General features: G+C 41.5%; 2 protein-coding genes across 4 annotated transcripts; one reads left to right on the plus strand and one right to left on the minus strand.

Annotated features, from left to right (window-relative positions):
- The first annotated feature begins 1,082 nt into the window (after positions 1 to 1,082).
- LOC102794700 (uncharacterized) lies at positions 1,083 to 10,348 on the plus strand. 3 transcript variants are annotated; one of them, XM_087831994.1, is made up of 4 exons: positions 1,083 to 1,180; positions 2,606 to 2,703; positions 6,926 to 7,024; positions 8,326 to 10,348. In XM_087831994.1, the coding sequence occupies exon 4, from the start codon at positions 8,332 to 8,334 to the stop codon at positions 9,535 to 9,537; it is 1,206 nt and encodes a 401-aa protein (XP_087688120.1). In that variant the 5' UTR covers positions 1,083 to 1,180; positions 2,606 to 2,703; positions 6,926 to 7,024; positions 8,326 to 8,331; the 3' UTR covers positions 9,538 to 10,348. The 3 variants fall into 3 exon arrangements, with proteins under 3 accessions (XP_087688120.1, XP_087688133.1, XP_087688127.1); XM_087832001.1 differs by lacking the exon at positions 1,083 to 1,180 and adding an exon at positions 1,208 to 1,261; XM_087832007.1 differs by lacking the exon at positions 2,606 to 2,703.
- Positions 10,349 to 14,459: 4,111 nt separating this feature from the next.
- LOC148103300 (sialoadhesin-like) lies at positions 14,460 to 21,917 on the minus strand. Its single transcript, XM_087832059.1, has 7 exons — positions 21,903 to 21,917; positions 21,678 to 21,711; positions 21,066 to 21,101; positions 15,211 to 15,483; positions 14,886 to 15,131; positions 14,654 to 14,812; positions 14,460 to 14,517 (listed from the first exon to the last, which is right to left on the minus strand). The coding sequence occupies exons 1-7, from the start codon at positions 21,915 to 21,917 to the stop codon at positions 14,501 to 14,503; spliced, it is 780 nt and encodes a 259-aa protein (XP_087688185.1). The 3' UTR covers positions 14,460 to 14,500.
- Between the last annotated feature and the right edge of the window lie 3,892 nt (positions 21,918 to 25,809).

Consider the following 25,809-nt stretch of genomic DNA (forward strand, 5'->3'; position numbering starts at 1 on the left):
TTATAAACTTACCTGAAACTTATTTTTTGTTGTAAATATTTTCATTGAAAAAAGAAAACAACACAGTACTTGCGCTTACCGAAATATAGTTAACCTTTCTTCATTTTCTTAAGTTAATATACTTATATACACACTCTAAGACAAAGGCATCCCCCCCCCCCCCCCCCCAGTCCCAAATGGATCAACACAACCATGAAACATATTGCTGGAATATAACAGTAATAGAGGTACATTTATAAGAAATAAAGGGTGAAACTTGTGAAACAATTTGGCTGTGCAACCTCTCAACGTATATTTAATTTTTTCAAGTTTAAAAAAAAAAAATGACATCTTCAAGGCACTGGGAAATGGTAAGATACTTAACAGACTTCCAGTGCAACAATATTAGACGTCTCGCTAATAGGATGTGAAAGCTATGATATCCTTTTGGGTAGAATCAAGCGTAAGTGAGCAATCCGGAATCCCGAATGTAGCAATCAGGGGACAAGGATGATAAGTTAACCCCAAGAACAGTTAACATAATAGCAAAATACCCTGTCCAGAAACCTTCCAGCACAGGACACCGAATAAACATGTGGTTAAGGTGACAAGGAGAGCCATGACATTTATCACATTTGTTTTCCACTTCTAGAAAAAATTCAGAAAGCCTAGATTTAGAGAAATGTGCCCTGTGTATGACCTGAAATTGAATAAGTCCAAGACGAGCACAGGAGGTGGAAGACCGTCCCCTCGCTATAGCCTGTTCCCAAGATTCCTCATGTATTTCATGTATTCCTAGTTCCTCTTCCCATGTACACTTAAGCTTAACATTTGAGTGGTTGCTAAAAGACGGATAGTATCATAGAGTTTCGAAATGGTTTCTCTGTGATGAGGAATAAATTACCTAATACTTATTGAACCAAATTGCGGTCTCATCCACACGAGGCGTTCAGTAGAACCACGTTATTCCTAAAATAAATAATCTTATTTTTTCTAACCGCGCATCCTTCCATAAAAAGTCATTCATCTTCAGTTTTTTAAATGAGTCACGTGGTACGACCAACTCGCGAGGCCTCGATACATCATCAACACAAATGCGCAGTCCGAAGCCTCACCGCGCCGCGGAAGGATACACCGCACATCGACTTCACCGGTGTTCTGAGAAACCGGAGCAGCCTCGCATCCTCGTGCTGAGCCGGAGGTAGGTAGCACGCACACGCCCCCATTCCTCGTGTAAGACGCACGCACGCACGGCACAGTGGACACAAACTGAGCTCAGACGGTAAACGTGTTTTTTTTTTTAAATTTCCCTGGTGGAAGAAAAAAACTCGCGTTAAATAGTGCCGCGTTTGTAAGGAAAAAACGCTCCGGGGGGACAGAAAATTGTCCCGCTACCATACTTGTGGGGACCAACAGTCAGTAACGGGGACAAAGTGTCTGTCCGCACGAGTTTGAAGTTATTTTTGAGGCTCAAAATGCGGTTTTACTGTCAGGGTTACAGTTAGCATTATGTCAACGAGATGTCCTCACTAAGATATGAAAACGAGTGCGCGTGCGTGGGTTGCTGTGACCTCTGACCCTTAAAGGAGCGGGAACATTAGCTGGTGTTTTCCTGCTGACCTTACAGGCTGTAACTCTGACTTCTGTAAACTCAAACTAGGATCACAGAGAGATGTGTCTGCAGTCTGAGTCTGTGTCAGGTCTCCACACAGCGCGCACTTTCTGACGGTTTGACGGTTAGCTCTTAGCTCAGTGCAAACAAGCAGCTTCTCCACACCAGTTTGAACCGGTGTTCTGACAAACCATCCTACTCTGGCAAAACGTCCTACCTTAAGTAGTTTATGCACATTTCTGCTGTCACAGAGTAATTCCAGCACCAATTTAAGGAGGTATGACGGTTTGCCACTTAACTTTGCCCATCAGAGTATGCTTGTAGCTCATATGCATACAGCCAGGATGGTTTGCCCACTTCATTTTACCCGTTAAAGTATGTGTGTAGCTGTTATTAACAAAGGTAGGATGATTTGCCACTGAATTTTAGCAGTTTAAGTATGCTTGTAGGTGACATTCACAAAGGTAGGTTGGTTTGGCAGTTAATTTTACCGGTCAGAGTATTTTTCTAGGTAATATTCACAAAGGTAGGACAATTTGCCACTGAATTTTGTGTTGTGCGCATGCGCAGAAACAACGGGTAGGATGGTTTGCCAGGTAGGATGGATTCCCAGAACACCGGTCAGATAGACGCACACTGTGCTATAAACTGTGAGCTGCTAAGAGAGGTCATCCTCTTTTTAGAGGCTGGCTGCAGTTAACTGCTTGCAGGCTGTGGTTTCCCTAACAAAGCTACAAGTTCACTGACTCATCGGCTGATTCGTTTCAGAATAAACGACCTATGGGTGTGAAAATGTTTGAGTGTTTAAAAAGCATTAGACTGCTGTCAGCTATCCAGTGACTTCTGAGCCTCTGACAATGAGAGACGCCTCGTGACACAGTTTAGTTAAACGCCTTAAATAACAGTTGAAACTGCACTTCAGTCACATGTTAACGTTTCATCTAAACTCCACTGTGGCGATGTTCAAGAACTGTAGGAATAAATAATCCAGCATCTAAATCTTTTATTTCACAGGTGGAGGTGACGTATCTGAGGAGGAGGAGGAGAGGAAGGTTGGCAGAGGTCTGGACCACTGAGGGAACAGAAGCAGCAGGATGACTTCACTGAAAAAGGTGCTTAGAAATAATCACACTTTTCTGCAGCACTTCATGTAGAACATTAACAGAACAAAATATATAAAATGTACAAATATACAAACCGGTGTTAAAAAAAGTAAATATGTAAATAAATAGTGTTTTGTATACACAGTTCGGGTTATTGCACATATAATTTTGCACAGTGGTGATTGTAGAGGGAAATGGGAAAATGGGGACTGTGTTATCGGTGCATGTGTGAGTTGAGGGTGGTTATGGCCTTTGGGACGAAACTGTTCTTGAGTTTTTGTGCTGATGCACCTGTAGCGCTTTCCTGAGGGCAGCAGGTTGAACACGTAAAAACCAGGGTGGGAGCTGTCTTTGAGGATGTTTGCTGCTCTGCTGAGGCAGCAGGAGGAATAAATGTCCATCAGGAAGGGGAGAGGGCAGCCGGTGATCTTCTGTGCGGCCTTGACTACTCTCTGAAGCCTCGCTCTGTCCGTCTTAGTGCAGCTGCCGTACCGTACTGGGATGCAGTATGTTAGCAGGCTCTCACTGGACGAGCTGTAGAAGGTCATGCCCTGCCACACTTCCTGTGTGTTGTTGCTGGACAGGCGGGACTCTGTTTCTTTTGTGGTCTGTCTTGGCTTTTTTAATTCCCCTGTACAGAACTCTGTCACCTGACCTGAAGGCGGTGTCACGGACTTTGAGGAGCGTGTGGACCTCGCTGGTCATCCAGGGCTTTTGGTTTGGGGAAAAGCCGAATGCTTTTGTCCACAGTCACATTCCCAATACAGAACTTGATCCAGTAATGACGTTTCTAGGTCCTAGGTACACGCCACCATCCAAAAATAACATTAAGTGAGGACGGCAAAGCTAGCTCTAAATCAGCTCACCTGAAAAATCAACCAATGCTGGACACACTTAGTTTAACAGTTCAGAGCGAGCTAAGAAAATAACACAAGCTACCATGTACTTTATCTGCAAAGACCTACGTGGAAAATGAGGGCCTTTCTTACATGCTGAAGAAGCTGGAACCCAGGTATGTGGGTTCCAGTATTCCAGTGTTTTCTTTTGCGTGGAAACCGGGTCCAAATGGCTCTTTGTGTGTTAAAGGTTGCAGACCCCTGAACACAAAGAGCCATTTGGACCCGGTTTCCACGCAAAAGAAAACACTGGCAGCCGCAAATACTCTAAAATGAAGATAACACTGTATATATTGTTTTTTACCTTTATGCTTTGTGTGAACAACTAAGGTGTGTTGCTTATGAAATCCATGAAGTGCTACAGAGAAAAAAATGACATTTTATTTATGTGATTAACACATTTTGAACTCTTAAAGAAATATAACAAAAGCATGTTGATGGAAACATCGTCGGGTCTGCCGTGGTATGTTTACAACGGGACTCCTGAACCTCTGCGCACCGCGTCTGCAAATCGGATCTGTACGAAGTCACTTTCATCTTTACGCAGGACTGTAAGCTGTCGTCTGTCAGGCGTGAGCGGCGTTTGTTTTTAACATAGTTCACGGTGGAGAACAGCTGCTGACATAATGTGGATCCGAAGATCCATAATCGGCCTACCTGGGTTTGAAAGTCTCGATAAAGGCACGGCGTTTCGGCGGGTATACTGGCTTCCGCGAGTGTGACTTTTATTTTGAGCGATGAAAAAATAATAAAATATAATTTTATTTTTCTATTTCAATATCACAATAATCTTCCAATTTAGAAGTAAGTAAGAACTAACATAAATAAAATACACTTCAGCTAAATACTTGTCATTTATTTTCCCAAACCACGCGGAGCCGCAGTATAAGGACTAAAGAGCTGCAGGTTGCCGACCCCTGGTTTAGTTAAACGCCCTAAATAACAGTTGAAACTTTGCACCTCAGTCTAGGGCTGTTCGATATGACCAAAATCTCATCCCGATATAAGACATCTATCGTACCGATAACGATATAAATCACATTTTCTGTAAATTCTGTGAATCTCGGGCAGCTCGACTTGCGTGAAGTGTTTCCAGCTGCGCGTCATGTAGCTGGAGTCGAGTGTTTTAACCGATGCATGAAACGATACATTTTTAGACATAAGTTGTAACAGCGCCGTTTTCTTTGTGAGTATTTATTACACGGCGTGCTGCGGGGAAAAGCCTGTTCTAACGTTTGAGTCTAAGGTTTATTTTTTAGCACCTGGCGGCTCTTTTTTAATTCTCATCCTAAATAATCTGCTCTTTCACGTGATTCAGTTTATTTTGAAGTCTCAACAGGATCTTGAGCTTTATTGTGAAAGGTTTATGTGGAACATAAACAAGCGGACACGTGATGGTGTTACCGTCGTTGTTGCTAACGACAACGCATAAAAACAGGCGCTTGTCCGTCCGTAGTGTGGTTATATTAAATATAAGAGAAAGAGAGAACTTTAAGAAATTAATATAGCCACTATAGTGACATCAAAACGATGATAAAATTGCCGTAAACAGTTTATTTTGCGACACCACGAAACAAACGATAGCGTAAAATGAAACGGACGTTTTTTTTTGTTTTTTTTTTGTTTTGTTTTGTTTTTTTTTTTTTGTTTTTTTTTTTTTGCCTTTCCCGTTTGGCTCTTTTGCCATCAGAATTATTGTCTAAAGGCGAAGAAAGATGCCCAACGGATTTTCTTTACCAAATTGACCATCCCAGCTTTGCCGTAATGGTCCATTTGATTCACCTTTTATTCTTTATTTTATTTTCACTTGCTGAATACGGGACAGACTTGACTGGGGGAAAGAAAAGGGAGAAAGAAAGAGGGAAAGAAAAACAGTTGAGAAGAGGGACGGGGGAGAAGGGCAAAAAACAAAAACCAACAGAATAAGCAGAAGAAAAAAAAATAAAATAAAAAAAAATAAAAATACATATATCGATCACCTGGATCACCTGTTGAGAAAGAAAAAAGAAAACAAGCAGAAGAAAACGAGAGTAATACAATAAACCACATCACAATGATATATGGGAATATAACAGTAAATACTAAATATTAAACATTATTGTGCAGCACGTAAGATCGACAGCACAGTGTGCTTTGAGGTAGGAGCCAAAAAGGGTGTAGTTTGTGTGTGTGATCACCCGTGTGTACACCTGTGAGCATGGACGCGCTTGTTTTCTTAAAAGGTTCCCTCATGTAATGATCTGCTAGAGGGTGTGGGGGGCCACTGCCCCGTCCTCCAGGGCATGAAGCAGGTATGGAGGAGATCAAAACTCCAGACATCCAGAGGCCCCCAGAACACAAGAGACCAAGGAAGACCAACAGAGGGGCAGCAGTGCCACTGTCCCAGAAAGAGCTGAGGAGAGTCCCAGATGAGGGGTCACCCAGCAGCCACGGAGCAGAAGCCAGGGGGGGTTGCAGTGACGTGCCCGTGAGCTCCGCCGGCAGCCAGCTGTGCCTGAGTGACCGAGCCCCAGGCCGAGAGGCCGGGGGCACCCCACCTCCGAAGTGGCCCAAGCGAGCCCCAGGCTCCAGGCCCCGATAAGCAGCCGCCAAGGAGTGAGCCGGTGTGTACCTGGGCACCCACCCCCGGACACAAAGAACCACCAACGCACCGATGTCTGAGGGAGTCCGCCCCCGGCAGGGGAAGTGGTGGGGGGAGATAGGCCTCCAAACCTTGGAGGGCCTGAGATGTCCTCAGAGAGGTGGCGTCTGATACCCAACCTGACATATAGACACAGACATACAGGCACACACAGATACAAACATCCATTCCCACCCTCATGCTCTCATATGCACTTACTCCACACTCAACCAACGTGGAGACAGACATAAAGAGACGCTGTACACACAATCACACTCCCCAAGTGTACTCTACGAACCGGGTCTAGGTACCCTTGCCCCTGGAGGGGGGGAACTGCACCCAGACCCAGGTTGTGTTACCCTTTTCCCTGCGGTGGGGAGAAGCAGACCGCCCCGACTCCGCAGCAGCAGGGAGGCCCCACATTCCGGACCCCAGTCGGACGGCCAACTCCTCCTCCTAGCCCCCCTGCTCCAGCAGAAAGCAGAGAACGAGGGTGAGAGAAGACTCCTAACCTCCCTCCACCCGCTCATTGTAGTGTTGATGTATGTGTGTTCTAAGGTGCAAACGGACGTTTTTATATCGTCATCCGATATATATCGTTATATCGAACAGCCCTACTTCAGTCACATGTTAACTTTATGATGTACAAAAATGGTGTGACTGTCTAAGAACTGTAGGAATAAATAATCCAGCATCTAAATCTTTTATTTCACAGCTCACAGGTGGAGGTGACACATCTGAGAAGGAGAGGAAGGTTGGCAGAGGTCTGGACCACTGAGGGAACAGAGGCAGCAGGAAGGCTTCACTCAGAAAGGTGCAGTTCTGCAGCACTGTATACATTCAAGATTTGAGAAGTTTATTGTCTGCAAAACACAAATAGTTACTCAGAGCAATGAAATTCTTACTTTAGAGGTTCCCTTCACACAACTAAAAGAAAGTAATAATAAGTAAAACGGTGCTTCTTAGATCTTGTAGCTGATGTGTAAGTGTAAACAGAATTTAAAGTGCAAGTAGTTGCAACACTGTCACAGTGATAATATATACAGAATATGCAATATTAAGGTGTACATGTAGAGATATGTACAAAATTGCAAATTTACAGTTATGGAGAAACAGTTGGACATAGTCAGTGATTCAGTAGCCTGATGGCCCGTGGATAGAAACTCGTTTTTTAGTGTGGTTGTCCTCGCTTTCACACTCCATGTGAGTGAAGTTGCCCCCCCACCTTCAAATCCAACAAAAGTGGTATCAAATGTTTGTGCTACGTTTGTGCTGGTTTGTGCTGCAAAAATCGTCATTTGTGCTGCTATCATTTTAAAGATATTAACAAAAATTTCTAGAGGTCAACAGAGGTCAACCAGCCCCCCACATTAATGGAATCAAACAAAATTGATGTCAAACGTTTGTGCTGCAAAAGTTTTTGTTTGTGCTGCTAACATTTAAAAAAATTTAATAAAATAACATCTTGATGCGTGCTTAATCATCCAGGTAAGTAAATCCTAAAAGGTTGATTCTGTTCATCTGGACATTTTCAGTTGAATCTATTAAAAATGTCAGAGAAACAGTTTGACAGCATAAAATCTTGTTTTGCACAACAATGTGATTTCCAAAGAGCAGTCAGCTGAAGGGTGCCATTTTGGAAAAGAGTGTTTTTGGGAATAATAAAACATAGATGACTTTTTCTGACAGCATTTCATTTGGACATACTTACACATTTTTAAACTGTATATGATCAAACACAGTCGAGCATTTTAAATGTCTTAAATATTAAGGAGAAATTAAGGAGAAACCTTAATATTTAAGACATTAAATAGAGAGTATATGGCTTATACTCTCTAAACCATAAGTATAAGTCATACTTCCATATTTAGTTGCCATTACCTGCATTTTGTTCATCAGACTGTAGCTTGTGAATAAATTGTAATTGTGTCATTTTCTTTTTATATAAATGTTTTGATGTGCACTGACACAGATTCACATCTGATTTAGCTCAAGGTGAACGTACTGTTGAACAAGTCTCATGAGAGTTATTTTGATAAACCTGACGACTGGAAGTGTCACCATGTTGCCAGTCCACCTGAGTTATAATCTGTTTGTCTTTTTCTGTTGAATTAGGACAAGATGGGCAAAGAAATGCGGAAAAAACACAGATGTCAGCAATGTGAGAAGGCTTTCCACAACCTGAAGCAACTCAGGAGTCATCAAAAAAGTCACACTGAAGAAAGACTGTACAGCTGTGATCAGTGTGAGAAAACATACAAAACAGTAAGCACACTAAATGTTCATAAGAAAATGCACAGTGGAGAGAAATCACATATGTGTGAGGAGTGCGGCAGTGAATTTATCTCATTGGGAAACTTATCGACTCACATTCAACGGTATCACACTGAAGAGAGACCGCACCATTGTCAGCAATGTGACAAAGGGTTTGTGACCCGAGGAGAATTAAAGAGTCATCAGAGGGTTCACACAGGAGAAAAGCCCTACAGCTGCGGTGAGTGTGGGAAAAGTTTTTCACAGCTTTCCAGTCTTATCTATCACCAGCGCATCCACACTGGAGTGAAACCGTTCAGCTGTGAGGAGTGTGGAAGGAGTTTCACTCGACTATATTATTTAAAGGTCCACAAGAACATCCACACAAAAGAAATGATTTTCTCCTGTGACCAGTGTGGGAAAACATTCACCTTGCTGCAACAGCTGAGAATCCACATACGTATTCACACTGGAGAAAAACCATACCAGTGCAGACACTGTGATAAGACTTTTAATTCACAGGGTCCCCGCACAGTACATGAACGCATCCACACTGGAACGAGACCGTACAGCTGTGAGGAGTGTGGGAAGTGTTTCACTCAATTAGGTCATCTAAAGGTGCACAGGAACCGCCACACAAAAGAAATGCTTTTCTCCTGTGAGCAGTGCGGTAAAGATTTCTCTTCATCATCTAACCTTAGAAGGCATGTTGTTATGCACACCGGAGAGAAATTGCACAGATGTGACCAGTGTGGGAAAACATTCACCTTGCTGCAACAGCTGAGAATCCACATACGTATTCACACTGGAGAAAAACCATACAAGTGCAGACACTGTGACAAGACTTTTAGTTCACATACTCAGCGCACAGCACATGAACGCATCCACACTGGAACGAGACCGTATAGCTGTGAGTTGTGTGGGAAGTGTTTCACTCAATTAGGTCATCTAAAGTTTCACAGGAACATCCACACAAAAGAAATGCTTTTCTCCTGCGAGCTGTGCGGGAAGGTCTTCACTTCTTGTGGCGCATTTAATTATCATAAAAGGATCCACCGAAAGAAACAGCAATAATGTGCACTTTGCGGAAAAAATTTGAAAGGGTACAAAGTCACTGCTGTACTCTCACTGAAGATACAATCTGAAAGTGTAAAAACGCTGTAAACAAACCTTCATTGAGCAGTTGTGATGTCAACATACTTCGTCTTTCTTGTTTGCTTGTTTTAAAAATGTTTTTGTTGTTGGGTGTTTTATTTCATTAAAAAAAAATTCCTAGCATTGGCATGGTTTAAAAAAACCCAAAAACATTTTTATTAATTTATGTTCTGTTATTTAAAACAGCCATTTCAATTCTTGGTTTCTATTTTAGTGTGTTGTTTTATGTTTTTATTTATTTATTTTGATATGAGATTTTAATCATTGGATGCCATTTTTTTTCTCTTTAATTATTTTAACACGTTTTCCAAAAGTAGAAAAGTCCAAACAACATTTTTAAGGATTTTAGATTCAAAAAAGAGGAAAAGGAAGTGAATTCTTCCTCATTCCTATCTCTGTTTTATATAAAGAAACACGTCCTTCCAATTCATGTAATATAGTTCTATAAATATTGTTATACATTGATCTATAATTACTTAACTACAGCTTTCCAAAGTGTAAACTGAAAAAATTATTTTAAACTAAGAAGTTTTTGTCTTTCTAAGAATATTTTATGTTTATTACTGTCTGAGTTTTTTTGTGGTAACAACAAAAACATTTTCTTGAGGTTTTCATTATATGACACTTGATGTGAACGTTTCTTTGAAACATGGGTACGAGTTTTTTTAGGCACATTGTTCAGGCCTACATCATTACTGTGTTGCTGTTGCATCAATAAAACTTTGTTTTGAGGCAGCTTGAGTTGCAGATGTTGCAGACTTTGTTAACATCAAAGTAACTTGATAAAGTTTTACACCTGGATACACCTGGATTTGAAGAGGACTCTCTATTTACATCAACAAATTTGAGTCTATTAGATAGATATGATGCAAACCACTGCAGTGCAGTTCCTGTAATATCTACAGCGTGCTTCAATAGAATATTATGGTCGACAGTATTGAATTCTGCACTGAGGTCTTTTGGACAAGCACAGAGATGAGTCCACTGTCAGGACACGTCCAAACACTTTCATCTATGTCTCAGAAAGATCTCTGCAGGGATGTCTGATGTTGAGCTCTTTTGAGAATATAGCAAATAATAGCTTGTTAATTTTGAAGTGAGCAGCATCCTCTCTTTGGGTAATCAGCGATTTAATGCTTTATGTGATCTCCAAGAGATTTTACTGGGCAAATGAATTCAATTCAATTTTATTTATATAGCGCCAAATCACAACATAAGTCCCCTCAAGGCTGTTTATATTGTACAGTATATCCTATAATAATAGACACAGAGAATCATATGAACAATCATATGACCCCCTATGAGCAAGCACTTTGGCAACAGTGGAAAGGAAAAACTCCCTTTTAACAGGAAGAATAGGTGGTGATAGGTTAATAGGATAATCCAAATTGCCACTAGGTGTGAAGGTGAGTGTGAATGGTTGTCTGTCCCTGTGTGTTGGCCCTGCGACAGACTGGCGACCTGTCCAGGGTGTACCCCGCCTCTTGCCCTATGACAGCTGGGATAGGCTCCAGCGCCCCCCGCGACTTGAAAAGAATAAGTGGAAGCGAATGGATGGATGGATGATTCAATGCAGAGAGGTCTATTGACACATAGTGAGTGAGAAAGGTGACTGGAAAAGAAAAACTCAATGCATCGTGGGAATCTCCGGCAGCCTACGTCTATTGCAGCATAACTAAGGCCTTAACAATATGCTTCAGGCAGAGATAGCTCAGTAGGTAGAGTGGTTGCACCATGATTGGAAGGTCAGGGTTCCAATCCACTGAACGGCTACCCTGAGGTACCCCTGAGCAAGGTACCGTCCCTACTCCCTGGGCGCCTGCTTAGTGGCTACCCACTGAACTAGTTTTTCAGCGTCACTCTGAGACAGGATATTTCTAACTTTAGAGATGTTGCGCAAATGGAAGAACGCAGTCTTACATATTTGTTTAATATGTGCGTTGAAGGACATATCCTGGTCAAAAATGACTCCAAGGTTCCTCACAGTGTTACTGGAGGCCAAGGTAATGCCATCCAGAGTAAGAATCTGCTTAGATACCATAGTTCTAAGCTTTTCAGGGCCGAGTACAATAACCTCAGTTTTATCTGAATTAAGAAAAAGAAAGTTAGTGGCCATCCAAGTCTTTATGTCTTTAAGACATTCCTGCAGTTTAACTCATTGGTGTGTGTTATCTGGCTTCATGGACAGATAGAGCTGGGTGTCATCAGCATAGCAGTGAAAATGTATGCTATGTATTCTAATGATGCTGCCTAGGGGAAGCATGTATAATGTAAACAAAATTGGTCCTAGCACTGAACCCTGTGGAACTCCATAATTAACCTCAGTGTGTGAAGAGGACTCTCCATTTACATGCACAAATTGGAGTCTATTAGATAGATATGATACAAACCACTACAGTGCAATACCTGTAATACCTACAGCATGTTCTAATCGCTCTAATAGGATATTATGGTCAACAGTATCGAATGCTGCACTAAGGTCAAGAAGGACAAGCACAGAGATGAGTCCACTGTCAGAGGCCATAAGAAGATCATTTGTAACCTTCACTAAAGCTGTTTCTGTGCTGTGATGAGCTCTGAAACCTGACTGAAACTCTTCAAATAAACCATTCCTCTGCAGATGATCAGTTAGCTGTTTGACAACTACTCTTTCAAGGATTTTTGATATAAAGGAAGGTTTGAGATTGGCCTATAATTAGCTAAGACTGCTGGGTAGAGATGGCTTTTTGAGTAAAGGTTTAACTGCAGCCACCTTGAAGGCCTGTGGTACATAGTCGATTATTAGAGATAGGTTGATCATATTTAAGATCGAAGAATTAATTAATGGCAGGACTTCAAATGACAGGAATTAGTAGAAAGAATCTAACCATCATGCATTCTCACTAGTTTGTTTCAAAAGCATTATGTTTAGAAATAGAAATAAATTTTTAGAAAAGAGAGAGACCCAAACAAGTAAAAAGATGTATTTGGACAGTGACTCAGATTTTAGTTTAAAAATGACACGAGAAAGTTTCTAAGAAATAAAATAGTAGTGAATAATAAATCTAGAATGTCCATGTCCTGTTAGCTGTTTGTGTTTGGTTTAGTCATTTTTTATTCATCTTTAAATACCCCTTAGCAGGGTAAGCCTCAGGGTAAGCCTCAGGGTACCCCTCAGGTTCTCCAAACTCTCAAAGTCACAAACATTTAAAAGACAAAAAGAAAAAAAAAGAACAAATAACAGAAGAAAGAAATCTTTCTATTCGTTTCTGGTTTTCCCATCATAATTGTTCCTTTTATGTTCTTACTAACAAATGTAAAAATTAAAGACAGGTCTTTAGCCCAGTTCTACCAAAAACTGAAGAAAACACAGAGCTCAGATTTCTTCTTCTTTGGCTGTTTCCTTTTGGGATCACAGTTTAATCCAGTTTGAGTTTTTCTGGAGCTTTTTGTTGCTCCTGCTGGTTCCATAAAGAAAGCAAACATGCAGAATAAAATGTGAATTCAGCAATCTTTAATAATTTTGTTTCCAAAGGTTAAACCAGTGCTGTTGTATACCAGTAAACCTGCCGTTTAAGGGGGATTTAAAGCTGGTTTATGGAGGTAGTTTGAATGTGAGTGACGTGATAACAGCGTGCTGGCTGTCTCCCTCTCGGTGGATCTGCTACAAAGCTTACAGTCTAGTTTAGGAGTCTTCCGTCTGAAGATGTTTTCACCTTAACTTGCTCTGAATATCTTTGTGTGGTGCCCGGCCACTCTGAGGAGTTCCCCAGAGATCAGTTTTGGGTCCTCATCTGTTCACATTAACCAGAGATACAATTTAGCTTATCTGCATAGATTGCTGTTTTTTGAAAAGCTAAATAACTGGTTGTTCTTATTATTTCATTTGATGATATACACTGACCAGGCATAACAATATGAGCTCCAGCCTAATATTGTGTTTACCCTCCTCTTTGCTGCCAAAACAGTCCAGTCATCGAGATATGGACTCCACACAGGCAGTGTGTTAACAACAGATCCCATAAGTCCTCTCAGCTGGGAGGTGGGACGTCAGTGGATCAGACTTGTTTGTCCAGCACGTCCCACAGATGCTTGTGTGGGTTGAGATCTGGGGAATTTGGAGACCACCTCAGACTTGTTGTTGTTGTGCTCCTCAAACAGTTCCTGAACCATCTGTGCTTCATAGCAAGATGCATTATCCTGCTGATGGCAGTCACAGCCATCAGGGAATACTGTTTCCCAGCAGACCAATACTCAATACCATCTTCTGTTTACTTTCTATCAGAACCAGGACTATTTATTTCAGCAATCTGAGCTACAGCAGCTAAGTCAGCTAAAGTTTGGACCACAGAGCCAGCCTTCACTCCCTACGTGTATCAATGAGCCTTGGCCACCCATGACCCCGTCTTTGGTCCTTTCTGTTGTTTCCTTTGACCACTTTTGATAAAGACTGACCACAGCACACCAGGAACACCCTACGAGTCCTGCAGTTTTTCAGATGTCTTCACTCAGTCATCTAGCCTCACAGTTCAGCCCTTTTCAAACTCGTTTAAATCCCTACACTTGAATTTTTCCTCTACATCAACTTAAAGACTAACTATTCACATGCTCCCTGATGTAGCCCTCACACTAACAGGTGCCATGATGAAGCGGTAATCGGTGTTATTCACTTCACCTTTACCTTCACCCATGATGTTATGCCTGATCAGTGTATGTCGGTGTATGTTGGACAGCTGAGCCTTCATCATTTGTGTGGATGCGTGCACTGACACTCTGACATTGAACATTTGTGTGTTCACACGCTCAGCTTAAACACACGTCTGTGTGCTTTCACTGTTTGTGAACGAGTTCCTGAGTTGTTGGTGAAATTCACAAGTGATGCTCTTTGTTAGCATAATCAGCCTCAATTCAGGTGAGCTCCTGCAAGACATGAGGTCAGAAAGGAAATCCAGATTCTTGTTATTATGATTGTTATCATATTATTCTAACATGAAATATTAACAAATGAATTCAGTCACCCACAGTTTGATTGTTTACTGACAGGTTTGAGTGTTACCTGTGGCTCTCTGTCGATATAAAGACACCATAAGAAGAGTGGAGATGAAGTACGGACAGAACACCAGCAGGTAGCGCATGAGTGCAAAGTCAGAGTGAAGATGACTCGAGTTTGGGTGTGGAGCTCCTGAAGTGGGCGGGTTTGCAGTCATAGGTTTACCTGCAGAGAGAACCACACCTGTTTAGGTGAAGGTGTGAATGAAAAAAGCTGAAATGAGAGTGAAGCTCCTCACCTGTGACAGTGATCCAGCTGGATGGAGACTCTCCATGACCGCTGATGTCACACTTGTAGAGGCCTTCATCAGACCTGGAAACATGCTGGATGGTCATGTGACCTGTAGACTGGTTCCCAATGAAGACACCATCTTTAAGGAAAGCAGCTGGGAGGTTGGAGCCGGTGGTGTTTGTTTTACAGAGCAGAGTGACGTCATCTCCCTCCATCACAGGGAGGACAGGACTCTGCAGGATCACTGATCCACCTCAACACAGAGACAAACTACAGCATTTCATCCATTTACACACAGCTTCATCAACACTAACTCCACACACTCAGCTTACCAGTGACTGTCAGGTTAACCATGTTACTGATGGGACCCTCACTGGACTCACACCAGTAAACTCCACTGTCCAAAGTGAAGATGTAGCTGATGTTACAGGAAGAATTAGTCGAACCAGCTGGTTTTCCCCACCCTTCTCCACACTGAGTCCTCTGTCGTTTGCTTGTGTTTCTCCTCAGAGTCCATCCAGCAGAGCTGTCGTCCTCCTCACAGCTCAGAGACACAAACTCTCCTTCAAACAGCTGAGAGCTGCTGGGACTCACAGTCAGACGAGCTGTGAGGAAGAGGAGTCAGACATTACTCACTGAACCTCACTCTTTTACACTTTGTGTCTGTCTGTCGTACTGTCAAAAATGTATTTTGTCATTTATTCCAATAATCTACAGCAGGGGTGTCGAACTCCAGGCCTCTAGAGCCGGTGTCCTGCAGGTTTTAGATCTCACCCTGGGTCAGCACACCTGAATGACATGATTAGTTCATTACCAGGCTTCTGGAGAACTTCAAGACATGTTGAGGAGGTAATTTAGCCATTTAAATCAGCTGTGTTGGTTCAAGGACACATCTAAAACCTCCAGGACACCGGCCCTTGGCCCTCGAGGCCTGGAGTTCGACACCTGTGAGCTACAGTTTTCTTCTTATTTATATATAAATTGTATTTAAATTTTACCAACTTATACGCTTTAACTCTAAGCTGATGTGGAATTTTATTCACTTTTTTAAAATCAAGTCTTTGACTTCATGAAAAGTAAAAGTGGAAGTTCTTATTTCTTCCATCTCAGTAATTTTTATTAAATTGAATGAAAGATCCTCACTGGTCTCCAGGTGATGGACATGTAAATAAACTGCAGTTTAATTAAACTGATTTTATGTTTACGCTGATTATTTGAAGAATAATTCTTCCTACATTAACAGGTATTCACTGCTGATAACTGAACTTCTCATGCTGAGCACATCTAATTATAATTACTTTCCAGAAACACTAAAGTCAGTCATGGTGTCAGAAAGAAAATGCAATACTACCAAACAACCAGAAGAGGTCAGGATACAGACATTTATGAAACAACAAGTGGACGTTCACACGGCTGACATAAACACACTTACTATAGCACTGAGGTCCATGATCTAAAAGTGATGCAGTGGGACCGACTATCAAAAGATTCCAGTGAGTGTAAATACAATGTCTTGAAAAAGGATTCATACCTCTTTACACATTTTGTCACTTTATAACCACAAACTTAAATGTTTCATTGAGATTTTCTGTGACAGACCAACACAAAGCAGCACATAATTGTGAAGTTGTATGAAAATGATACATGGTTTTAAAAAATCTGAAGAGTGTGGCGAGCATTTGTATTCAGCTGTACTCTGATACCCCCAAATAAAATCCAGTGCAAGCAGTTGCCTTCAGAAGTCACCTAACTAGATCATAGAGCTCACCTGTGTGTGATTTAGTCTCATTATAAACACATCTGCTCTGTGACGGCCTCAGTGGTTTGTTAGAGAACATTAGTGAACAAACAGCATCACGAGGACTGAGGAACTCACCAGACAGGTCGGGGATAAAGAGATAAAGTTATAGTAAGGTTAGGTTATATATAAAAAAACAAAAAGCCAAAACATCCCAGGCTTTGAACTCAAAGAATTCCAAAGAGCAAAAAGGCACTATTCAATCCATCATCCAGAAAAGAAAAAGGATGCTACACACCAAGACATGACCATCCACCTAAACTGACAGACCGAGGAAGGAGAGCACTTATCAGAGAAGCTTATAACAGGCCCACTGTCCATTTGGAGGAGCTGCAGAAATCCACAGCTCAGGCACAACTGTGAGTGTATATTCCACATATCTGGCCTGTATGGAAGAGTGGCAAGAAGAAAGCCATTGTTGACAGACAAACATAGGCAGTGTTGGGGAGTAACAGAATGCATGTACCTGCGTTACGTATTTAAAATACAAAATGTAACTGTATTCCATTAGAATTACCTTTTTTAGTCTGTGGTAATCAGAATACAGTTACTTTGTTGAAATAAATAGAATACACGGCGGTCATTTCCGGTTCCATATGTTTGGCTGTCCCTTCTCTATGCCTTCTCCAATTTTGGTGATTGAAAGCAGTCGGGCGCAGGTTTAGCTCAGATGGATGGGCATGTGTCATATATCGCATGGCTGAGAGCGGGTTACAACGCATCCTCTTTTTAAAACATTTTTATACTCAACTTCCATATGGGATGAATACAGTTTCTCTGATTCTGATCGCTGGAAACCGAAACAAAACACACAGTAAGACACACAGCTCTAATGTAAGCGTCCTGTTATTGTTGGTGGCGTCAGTTACACATCGTGGGGGCGATTGTGGCTCAAGAGTTGGGAGTTCGCCTTGTAATCGGAAGGTTGCCGGTTCGAGCCCCGGCTTGGACAGTCTCGGTCGTTGTGTTCTTGGGCAAGACACTTCACCTACCGCCTACTGGTGGTGGTCAGAGGGCCCGGTGGCGCCAGTGTCCGGCAGCCTCGCCTCTGTCAGTGCGCCGCAGGGTGGCTGTGGCTACAATGTAGCTGCCATCACCAGTGTGTGTGAATGTGTGTGTGAATGTGTGCGTGAATGGGTGGATGACTGGTTGTGTAAAGCACTTTGGGGTCCTTAGGGACTAGTGAAAGCGCTATACAAATACAGGCCATTTACCATTTACACAATGGACCCAGAGCCAGCAGTGCACGGGCAGGAATGCATTTCTTACTTGGAAATGAGATGATCGACGAACTACTGCTGTGCGATTGTTATTACTATTAGTGAAGGATACTCGCGAATGAGCTAACATTGTTAGCTGGCGTTAGCTGAGGTTAGTTCATAGACTGCAGACTGTTAGGCCAAATACTCTTGTACGCCCGTTTGTACTTGCGTTTTCGCCGGACTTCATAAGTTTATACGGTGTCGAGAACGCAGTGCGTGATGAAATCACAGCTCCTGAGTTTTTGCAGACATGTGGAAGAAGGTGCTCTAGTCAGACGAGACCCAATTTTTTGGTCTAAATGCAAAGCGCTATATGTGGACGAAAAGTAACACTGCTCATCACACTGGACACACCATCTCCAATGTGAAATATGGTGGAGGCAGCATCATGCTATGGGGATGCTTTTCTTCAGCAGGAACAGGGATGCTGGTCAGAGTTGATGGGAAGGTGGATGGAGCCTAAATACAGGACAATCCTGGACGAAAACCTGTAGGAGGCTACTAAGGACTTGAGACTGGGAAGGAGATTCGCCTTCCAACAAGACAATGACTGAAAACATACAGCGAAAGATACAATGGATTGGTTTAGACCAAAGAATATTCATGTGTTAAAATGGCCAAAGTCCAGATCTAAATCCCATTGACCATCTGTGGCGAGACTTGAAAACTGCTGTTCACAGACACACTCCATCGAATCTGCCTGAGCTTTAGCTGTTTTGCAATGAAGAATGAGCAAACATTTCAGTCTCTGGATGTGCAAAGTTGGTAGAGACATACCTCAAAGACATGTAGAGAAAGGTTGCTCTGCAAAGTATTGATGCAGGGGGCCGGAATACAAAACATGGCAAACCAGATTTGATTTGCTTAAAATTTTGAAAACCATGCATCTTCTTTTTCTTTTTTGTACCACTTCACAATTGTGTGCTACTCTGTGTTGGTCTGTCACAGAAAATCACTAGATAGATAGATAGATAGATATTCGGTACTGTAATTACATCCTTCAAAAAGAGCAGTTCAAAGAAATCATTAAAAGCCAGAATTTACCATGACGTCTGTGCTCTCTGCGATTATGTGGAAACTATGATGACTGTAGTGGAAACACAAGGGAAGTGAAAAATCTCACTTCATCATTGGATGTTCCCTAGCAGCCTGAGACTGTTGTATCCAAGGGATGATCCAGCCCTAACTATAGGCTTTAGCAAAAAAAGAAAAGGGTTTCTGTTTCCTGAATCCAAACTGGAAGCTGGTTCCACAGAAGAGGGGCCTGAAAACTGAAGGCTCTGCCTCCCATTCTACTTTTAAATACTCTAGGAACAACAAGCAGGCCTGCAGAGCGAGAGCGAAGTGCTCTAATAGGGTGATATGGTACTACAAGGTCATTAAGATACGATGGGGCCTGATTATTTAAGACCTTGTATGTGAGGAGCAGGATTTTGAATTCTGGATTTAACAGGAAGCCAATGAAGGGAAGCCAGTCTCAGACCAACAGAATAGACCCAGCACAAGAAGCTACTTCCATTTAGGAGTTTTCAAGGCCTCTGGGAATTTCCTCCAGTTTTTATCCATCTATTGGTATCAAGACTGCATCTGTGAGATTTTCTGCCACCAAGGGAATTTTCCACGACTGCTATAGTTGCCAAATATTTCAAGTGTGTACTCATCCATAACTCGAATAAAAGAACAAATATAAGAGGAGGAAGACTCTGATTTTAGCCCTGCTTCGCAACCTGCTCTTCTACAAAGAAAAAGAAGCATCCTTGACCTGAGATTTCCATCATAAACTGGTTTCCCACTTATTGGGCTCAACCGACCGGGGGCAACATCCAGAACCACGTCTAGCCTTCCAGTGTCATCCAAGCTGCCCAGCTTTCTAGCCTAATTTCCACCAGTCTGTGAGGAAGTCTTACTGTGAGGAGCTTACACGGTCCATTGTTCAGCATTGCTTCATATCAGGTCCTCACCGGTGAAGCTATGAGCCAACTGCCTTTGTTCCACCTGCGCCCTCTTTGAAGAAGCAGAGCTCTCACAAGCACCTGTCTGCCTCTCTGCCTGGGGGCCGAACCTGAGCAGCCGGCGTGCTGGATGGTCCTGTGTTGTCTGTTGTTATATCCTCCTACCATGTTCTTGCCAGGCTTCCACAGGGTCTTCACTGCCTTTGACACCAGCTGACTGTCAAACCACTGGATCCTCGCCTCGTTCTTCTTTGACAGGCTTCTCAGCTATCTGACGTGCCCCGCCTCCACAACCTCCAGAGACGTCCCGTCACCCTGCTTTACTGCCCTTCTGCTCTGCTTGGTATTGGTATGCTCTGCTGAACTGCTTTTCATCAGGTAGCAGAGATGAGCAGGCTTGAAGGAGTTTTACTGTAACAAACTCTGTTTGGCTGCTTTTGTGCTAAAGTTGAGAGAGGCTATTAAAAGAAGGAGCCCCTGTCCTCTCTAACAGTTAGATCACATGAAATACATCAAAGATTTGGACAAATGACACCTGTAACAACATCCACCCAAGATACACAGACTGGTGTTGCTGCACAGCAGTGTATGTATCTGCATGTAAATGATGTTTCTGTCACTGTGCAGTTGAGATGTGAGTTGAACACTTGAACGTTGTTGTTTCCACGTGTGTGGGCATCATGGGATCATCATGGGGTTAGCACTGGTGCCTCACACGAGGGAGCGTGGGTTTGACTTTGTTCATGAATTTGCAGAAGTGTTGATTTTTTTCCATGAAATTTAGATCAAAATCTTTTTCCAAAGAAATAAAGTTTCAGTTTTAATGCTGTTTAAACATCTTTCAGAATCAACATCTTTGTAACTTGTTTACACGTTAAGTTATTCTGTACTTGTGGGATAGTTTCTTATCTTTTCTGTTGTCTATGAGACCCACAAACATTTTTAGAGAGCAGCAAACATACAGATCTTAAGCTTTGGCTCTTTTCTTTCTTCCTTCTTGCTCAGGTAGCGGTTAAAGCTAGAAAGTCTTTGCATGACAGCAGCAGAGAGGATGTGGTGTCTTAGAGCTGCACCACAGCCTGAACATCAGTACATCAGCAACAATAAATGCACAAAACATGAGATCATTTTTCTTATTTCTGACTTTCAGACACTGGTAACAGACACTCACTGACCTTGGTGTGTCGTGCAGATCAGCACTGCAGTCAGAGCTAAAAGAAAGAAGCAGGTTAGTCTGAGGTTTCACACTCATGAAGACGACAGTGACACCAACATTTTCCACTTCACTTCTCTCAGTGTGGGACTGTCTGGTTTGCTCCAGCTTATAACTGTCCCTCTCCTTCTTACTGCCAAAGTTTAAACTCTTTAACCTGGTTTGTAACTAAAGTCTGCTTCAATTATGTTTTAGGCAGATGTTCAGAAACTTGCGAATACCAAAAGGAAAGAGAAAAAAAACATAGATAAAATTATTAAAATTAAAATTAAAAACATAGGTGTGGATCAGCCTGAAGGATGATAAGGTGTGAATGTTTAATACTGCAAACATCGGTTACCAGTGATATCATTTACTCTGAACTCAGCCTTAGATTAGGACAGGAGAAAGGGATTCATATCTTCTCTCAAAAATCCTAAAAACTCTGAACACGACGAATGTTTTAGAACATTTATTGCAAAACCTGCAGACCAGCTTTACACTCTGACATGTTATAAACCCGCGAACTTGCTGAACATTGAATTTCTGAGGTTATTGTTAAATCTCAGCATCCATAAAAACATATTGTACTTACAGAGGAGACACAGCAGCGTTGTTTCCTCCATCCTCTGTCTCGGAAATGTTACCAACACTCTGATCCGCTCATGCTTACGTCTTTTAAACCCTCCTCCTTCCTGTGATTGACTCCGTTGTGGTTTTCTCACCTTTTACCTTCTTGCCAGCTTCTTTTGTTTTGCAGCATAAAGTAACAAAGAGAAGTTAAAACTTAAAGGTTAATATAAAGAGAAAACCGAGCCACAGATGATACGTGCATGGTGCGTTCACTGACAGGAAAATAACGATGGTTTATTTTGTGCGTTTAAGCGAAAAACCTGAAATTTCTATTTTTAATCTGAAAGATTCGTAAACTTTTATTTGTCTTGTTTTTTTTTTTGTTTTTTTTTAAAGTATTGAACCTAAAACATGTTTTCTTATTTAAATTAAGTCTCCAGCTGGTAGGAAGAAAAACACAAGCTGCATTTTTTCCTTTAGTTGTGAGTTCAGTTGAGTTCAGTTGAGAGGAAGTGAGCTGCAGGTGGGGGTTTTCTTTTCTTTAACAGGAGTATGAGAACCGCTCGCTCCTTTAACCACTAACATGTACATTTCCTCAGGTTTAGTAGAGCAAAAAGAGAAACTAATCTAATCTAATCACTGCAGCCGTGTTATTGGTCTACAGCCCAGACAGGCCCTGGATCTTTATTCCAATCAAAGTAGGTACGATTACTGATCAGCTGATCAGGTCATGCAATTAGGTCACGAACCCTGTGACCATATAAGCAAACATACACATGATAAACCCTCAAACCTGAGGTCTGACATCTGATTGTGGTCCTGAATCGACGTCACTCATCCACAGGCCTCAGTGCACAAACTAAACGGCACTTTTCAGGTTTAGCTGGAGGTAGAAATGCAGTGAGGACAAAGGAGCTTCTGAGCGCGCTCAGAGCGCTGCTCTGTTCACATCACTTGTTTCCAGGTGAGATGAAGTTCAAGCGGAGCAGCGATGTGGAGCTGAGTGTCACTTTTCTTATTAATGCTCAGTTAATCAACAAGCACCACAAGAGCTTCCAGATGATCCTTTTTTCATTTGTTTGTGAAGTAAAGTTATTTTCAGGTTTACTGATCTGTTGAATCATCTGATGCAAACAAACTGCTGAGCATCTTCATGTGGAACAAGCTTGAACACCTGTGCTCTCTCAGTGCTACAAACAGGAAACCACACACGTATAAATGAATGATTAAATCTTTGTGTTATAAAATAAAAGCATCATTGAGGTGACGTGTGGAGGAGCTGCTCAGCGGGTTCCCACATAATGTGGAGGAGTTGTTTCAGTTCGTGGTTCAAACAGAAAACACTTCTTCCTCTTCAATGGAAAGCTATAAATAGACACTGATGTGACAGACAGGTGCTTTATGTATGATCTGTATACTGTGCGTACGCCCACTGTGGGTCTCTCTGCGCTTAGTGTCAGCCTACTTTATGAGCTCCACACGGGTCTCAAAGGCCAAACAATTCAAAAGCTTCATCAAAACAAGACACCACTCATGTAGCTGGACCCCACTTATGCTCAGCAGTGCAGAGCTATCCAAACCAGAAATGCTTTTACTTTGAAGGATTCTGCACTTCCTTCTGACAGCAGCTCCTCTGAATGAAGACAATCTGTGAGTTATTTTTACTCATGTTATAAAATGTGAGGTTCTAGCATCATGCTATTCTTCTTTAGCCTTTAATGGAGGAAGCTTTTCAAACTGATAACATCAGTGCTGCTGTACTTGTTACATTTAGAACGGTTTTACAGGAACATCTGTAAAAAGTACAATGTAACAATTCTGTGAAATTACTTACAAGTAACATATTTAAAATAGTTTACTGCTTCACAAAGGAATAAGAATGTAACGTCCACAATTAGACTTTAATTGCAGGAACTTTTATTTAAAGAATTTAGCAGGACAGAAGCAAACGCATAATTGAAAAAATAATAATCACAAAAAAATCATGTCAAAGTATAATGAATTAACTTTATGAATCAAAATGTATTTATCAAAATAACGTGCTTGAGCTAATTTTGTTTCTGTTCTTATCTGTGGGAGGAGAGTTTGGAGATGAGATGGACACATACAGATCTGAAGGAGTTTTATCCCAGTATTGTCTGTGCTCTAACAGCTTTTTGTTGCTGGTTTTCTAGTAAATTTTTCTTGGTAAATTATCACCTTCCTGTTACTTTATAATGTAATGACAGCTTATAAATGTCTCCATTTCTTCAAATGTCTGAATAGAACTAAATGCTCTTTTTCTATTATCCTACATTTCATTCACTCACTCATGAACTCATCAACGTTTAAAGGCTACAACGTGTAAAATGAGTCATCAAATCTAAACTTGTGCTCAGATCAAAGTTTGCTTTATAGCTAACAGACCTGGACAGTGTGTGATACTGTCAGCTTGTAGCAGACCGGCTGTTTGGTAAAGACAGTATTGTTCAGTCAGTGTAATAAAAATAGAGTGAAATCATTTAAAACAATAAAATCTGCTCACAAACACGTAAATGTTTAATAAAAACGTTACACATGATGAAGAACCTCAGCTTCAGCTTACTGCACTGATACAGTCAACACAATATTTTCAGGACATGATCATTGAAATAAAAAGAGTTACGTTTAATTACATCATTATGGTCGTGAGAGAAGAAAAAAATAGGTCAAACAACAAACAAACAACAGGTCAAAAGTAGATCAAAAAAAAAAAGTAGGTCAAAAGTAGAGTTTTATATGTATTATATTTTATTCTTATCTGTGGATTTACAGACACCGTGGTAACACAAAGTTTTCATTTTAAGAAAAAAACAAAAGCAGGACAAGAAGCACAAAAACTGACAGACCAACGATCCGTCCTTCTTCCCTCTGTCTTGCTTTCCTCCATCTTTGTAGTCTTCATCCTTCTCTTGTTCTCCTGGGCCCACTGCTACAACACAAGTGAAGTCTATCCAGGATATCCATCCTTTATCTGACACCACTTTTGTAACAGGTATTACATTTACTGTATTTTCCGGACTACAAAGCGCACCTGAATATTAGCTGCACAAGCTAAAATCAGGGAAAAATCCTGTTTTGTACATACATTAGCCGCACCTGACTAAAAGCCGCAGGTGTTTCAATGTTGACTTATCATATGTAAGAGAATATGCACAAAGTGAATTGTCAGGAAAGAGATGGCTGTTTGGAGACACACCCCTTTTATTAATATTTTGAAAAACACTATGCACTATGTTGCCTGGCGGATGGACATGTGACCAACATACCACTCTTGAACCCCGATCCTTCCGCCAGGCAACGTAGTGCCGTACAACAGCGGAACAAACAAAACAAATCCTCTTACGATATCACAAAAATCATTTGCAATCCTTAGAAAAGCCGCAGGGTTCAAAGCTTGTGCAAAAAGTAGCGGCTTATAGCCCGACAATTACGGTAAATAATATGAGATACACATTAAATTATTGTCTCGACAACTTTGGACAAGAATCAGAAAGTTCTAGGTAAGACTATGGAGCCTTGAAAGGATCAGAGGAGGAACCACACAATGATAGATAAGATGTGATTTGAATAGAAACTGTATTGAAAGTTGTAAAGTTTACAAACCCTGACTGTCTAAAGCCGGCTTCCTACAGTGCACAAACGCACATTAAAGGGTCCAAAAATAAAATCAAAACCAACCATCCTCTTCAAGGAAATTCTCCAAAGAGTTTCAATTAAAGAGCTTCCGCTCCTGTTGCTCAGTCCACTTCTCTTTGGAAAGAGAAATTAGAGTTCCTTGTGTGTGTGTGTGTGTGTTTCTGTCCACTGGTTCTAACACTACCCGGGTAGATTTTTAAAGTGTTAGTCTTATCTGTGTCAAGGAATGTAGTAATAGTCCTGAGGTTCACTGAAGATGGATCCCACGGCTGGCCACACCGTACTCTCACAGTTCAGAGTGCATACATTACTATTTTATCTATGCTTCTTCCATCACTCATCTTTCAGTCAAGTATTGCTCAAGTATAACAAATTATTTTAGTTATATAGCGTCTCAACCATTATAAAATAACTTGAGTTACATCACACAAGGTTTAGTGCAACAGAAAATAAACCTTATATTTACCCTTTTCAGAATAAATCAACTTGTAAGATCC

Source organism: Neolamprologus brichardi, chromosome 3 (assembly GCF_056152115.1).
Source record: "Neolamprologus brichardi isolate AB-2024 chromosome 3, ASM5615211v1, whole genome shotgun sequence".
NCBI classification, from domain to species: Eukaryota; Metazoa; Chordata; class Actinopteri; order Cichliformes; family Cichlidae; genus Neolamprologus; species Neolamprologus brichardi.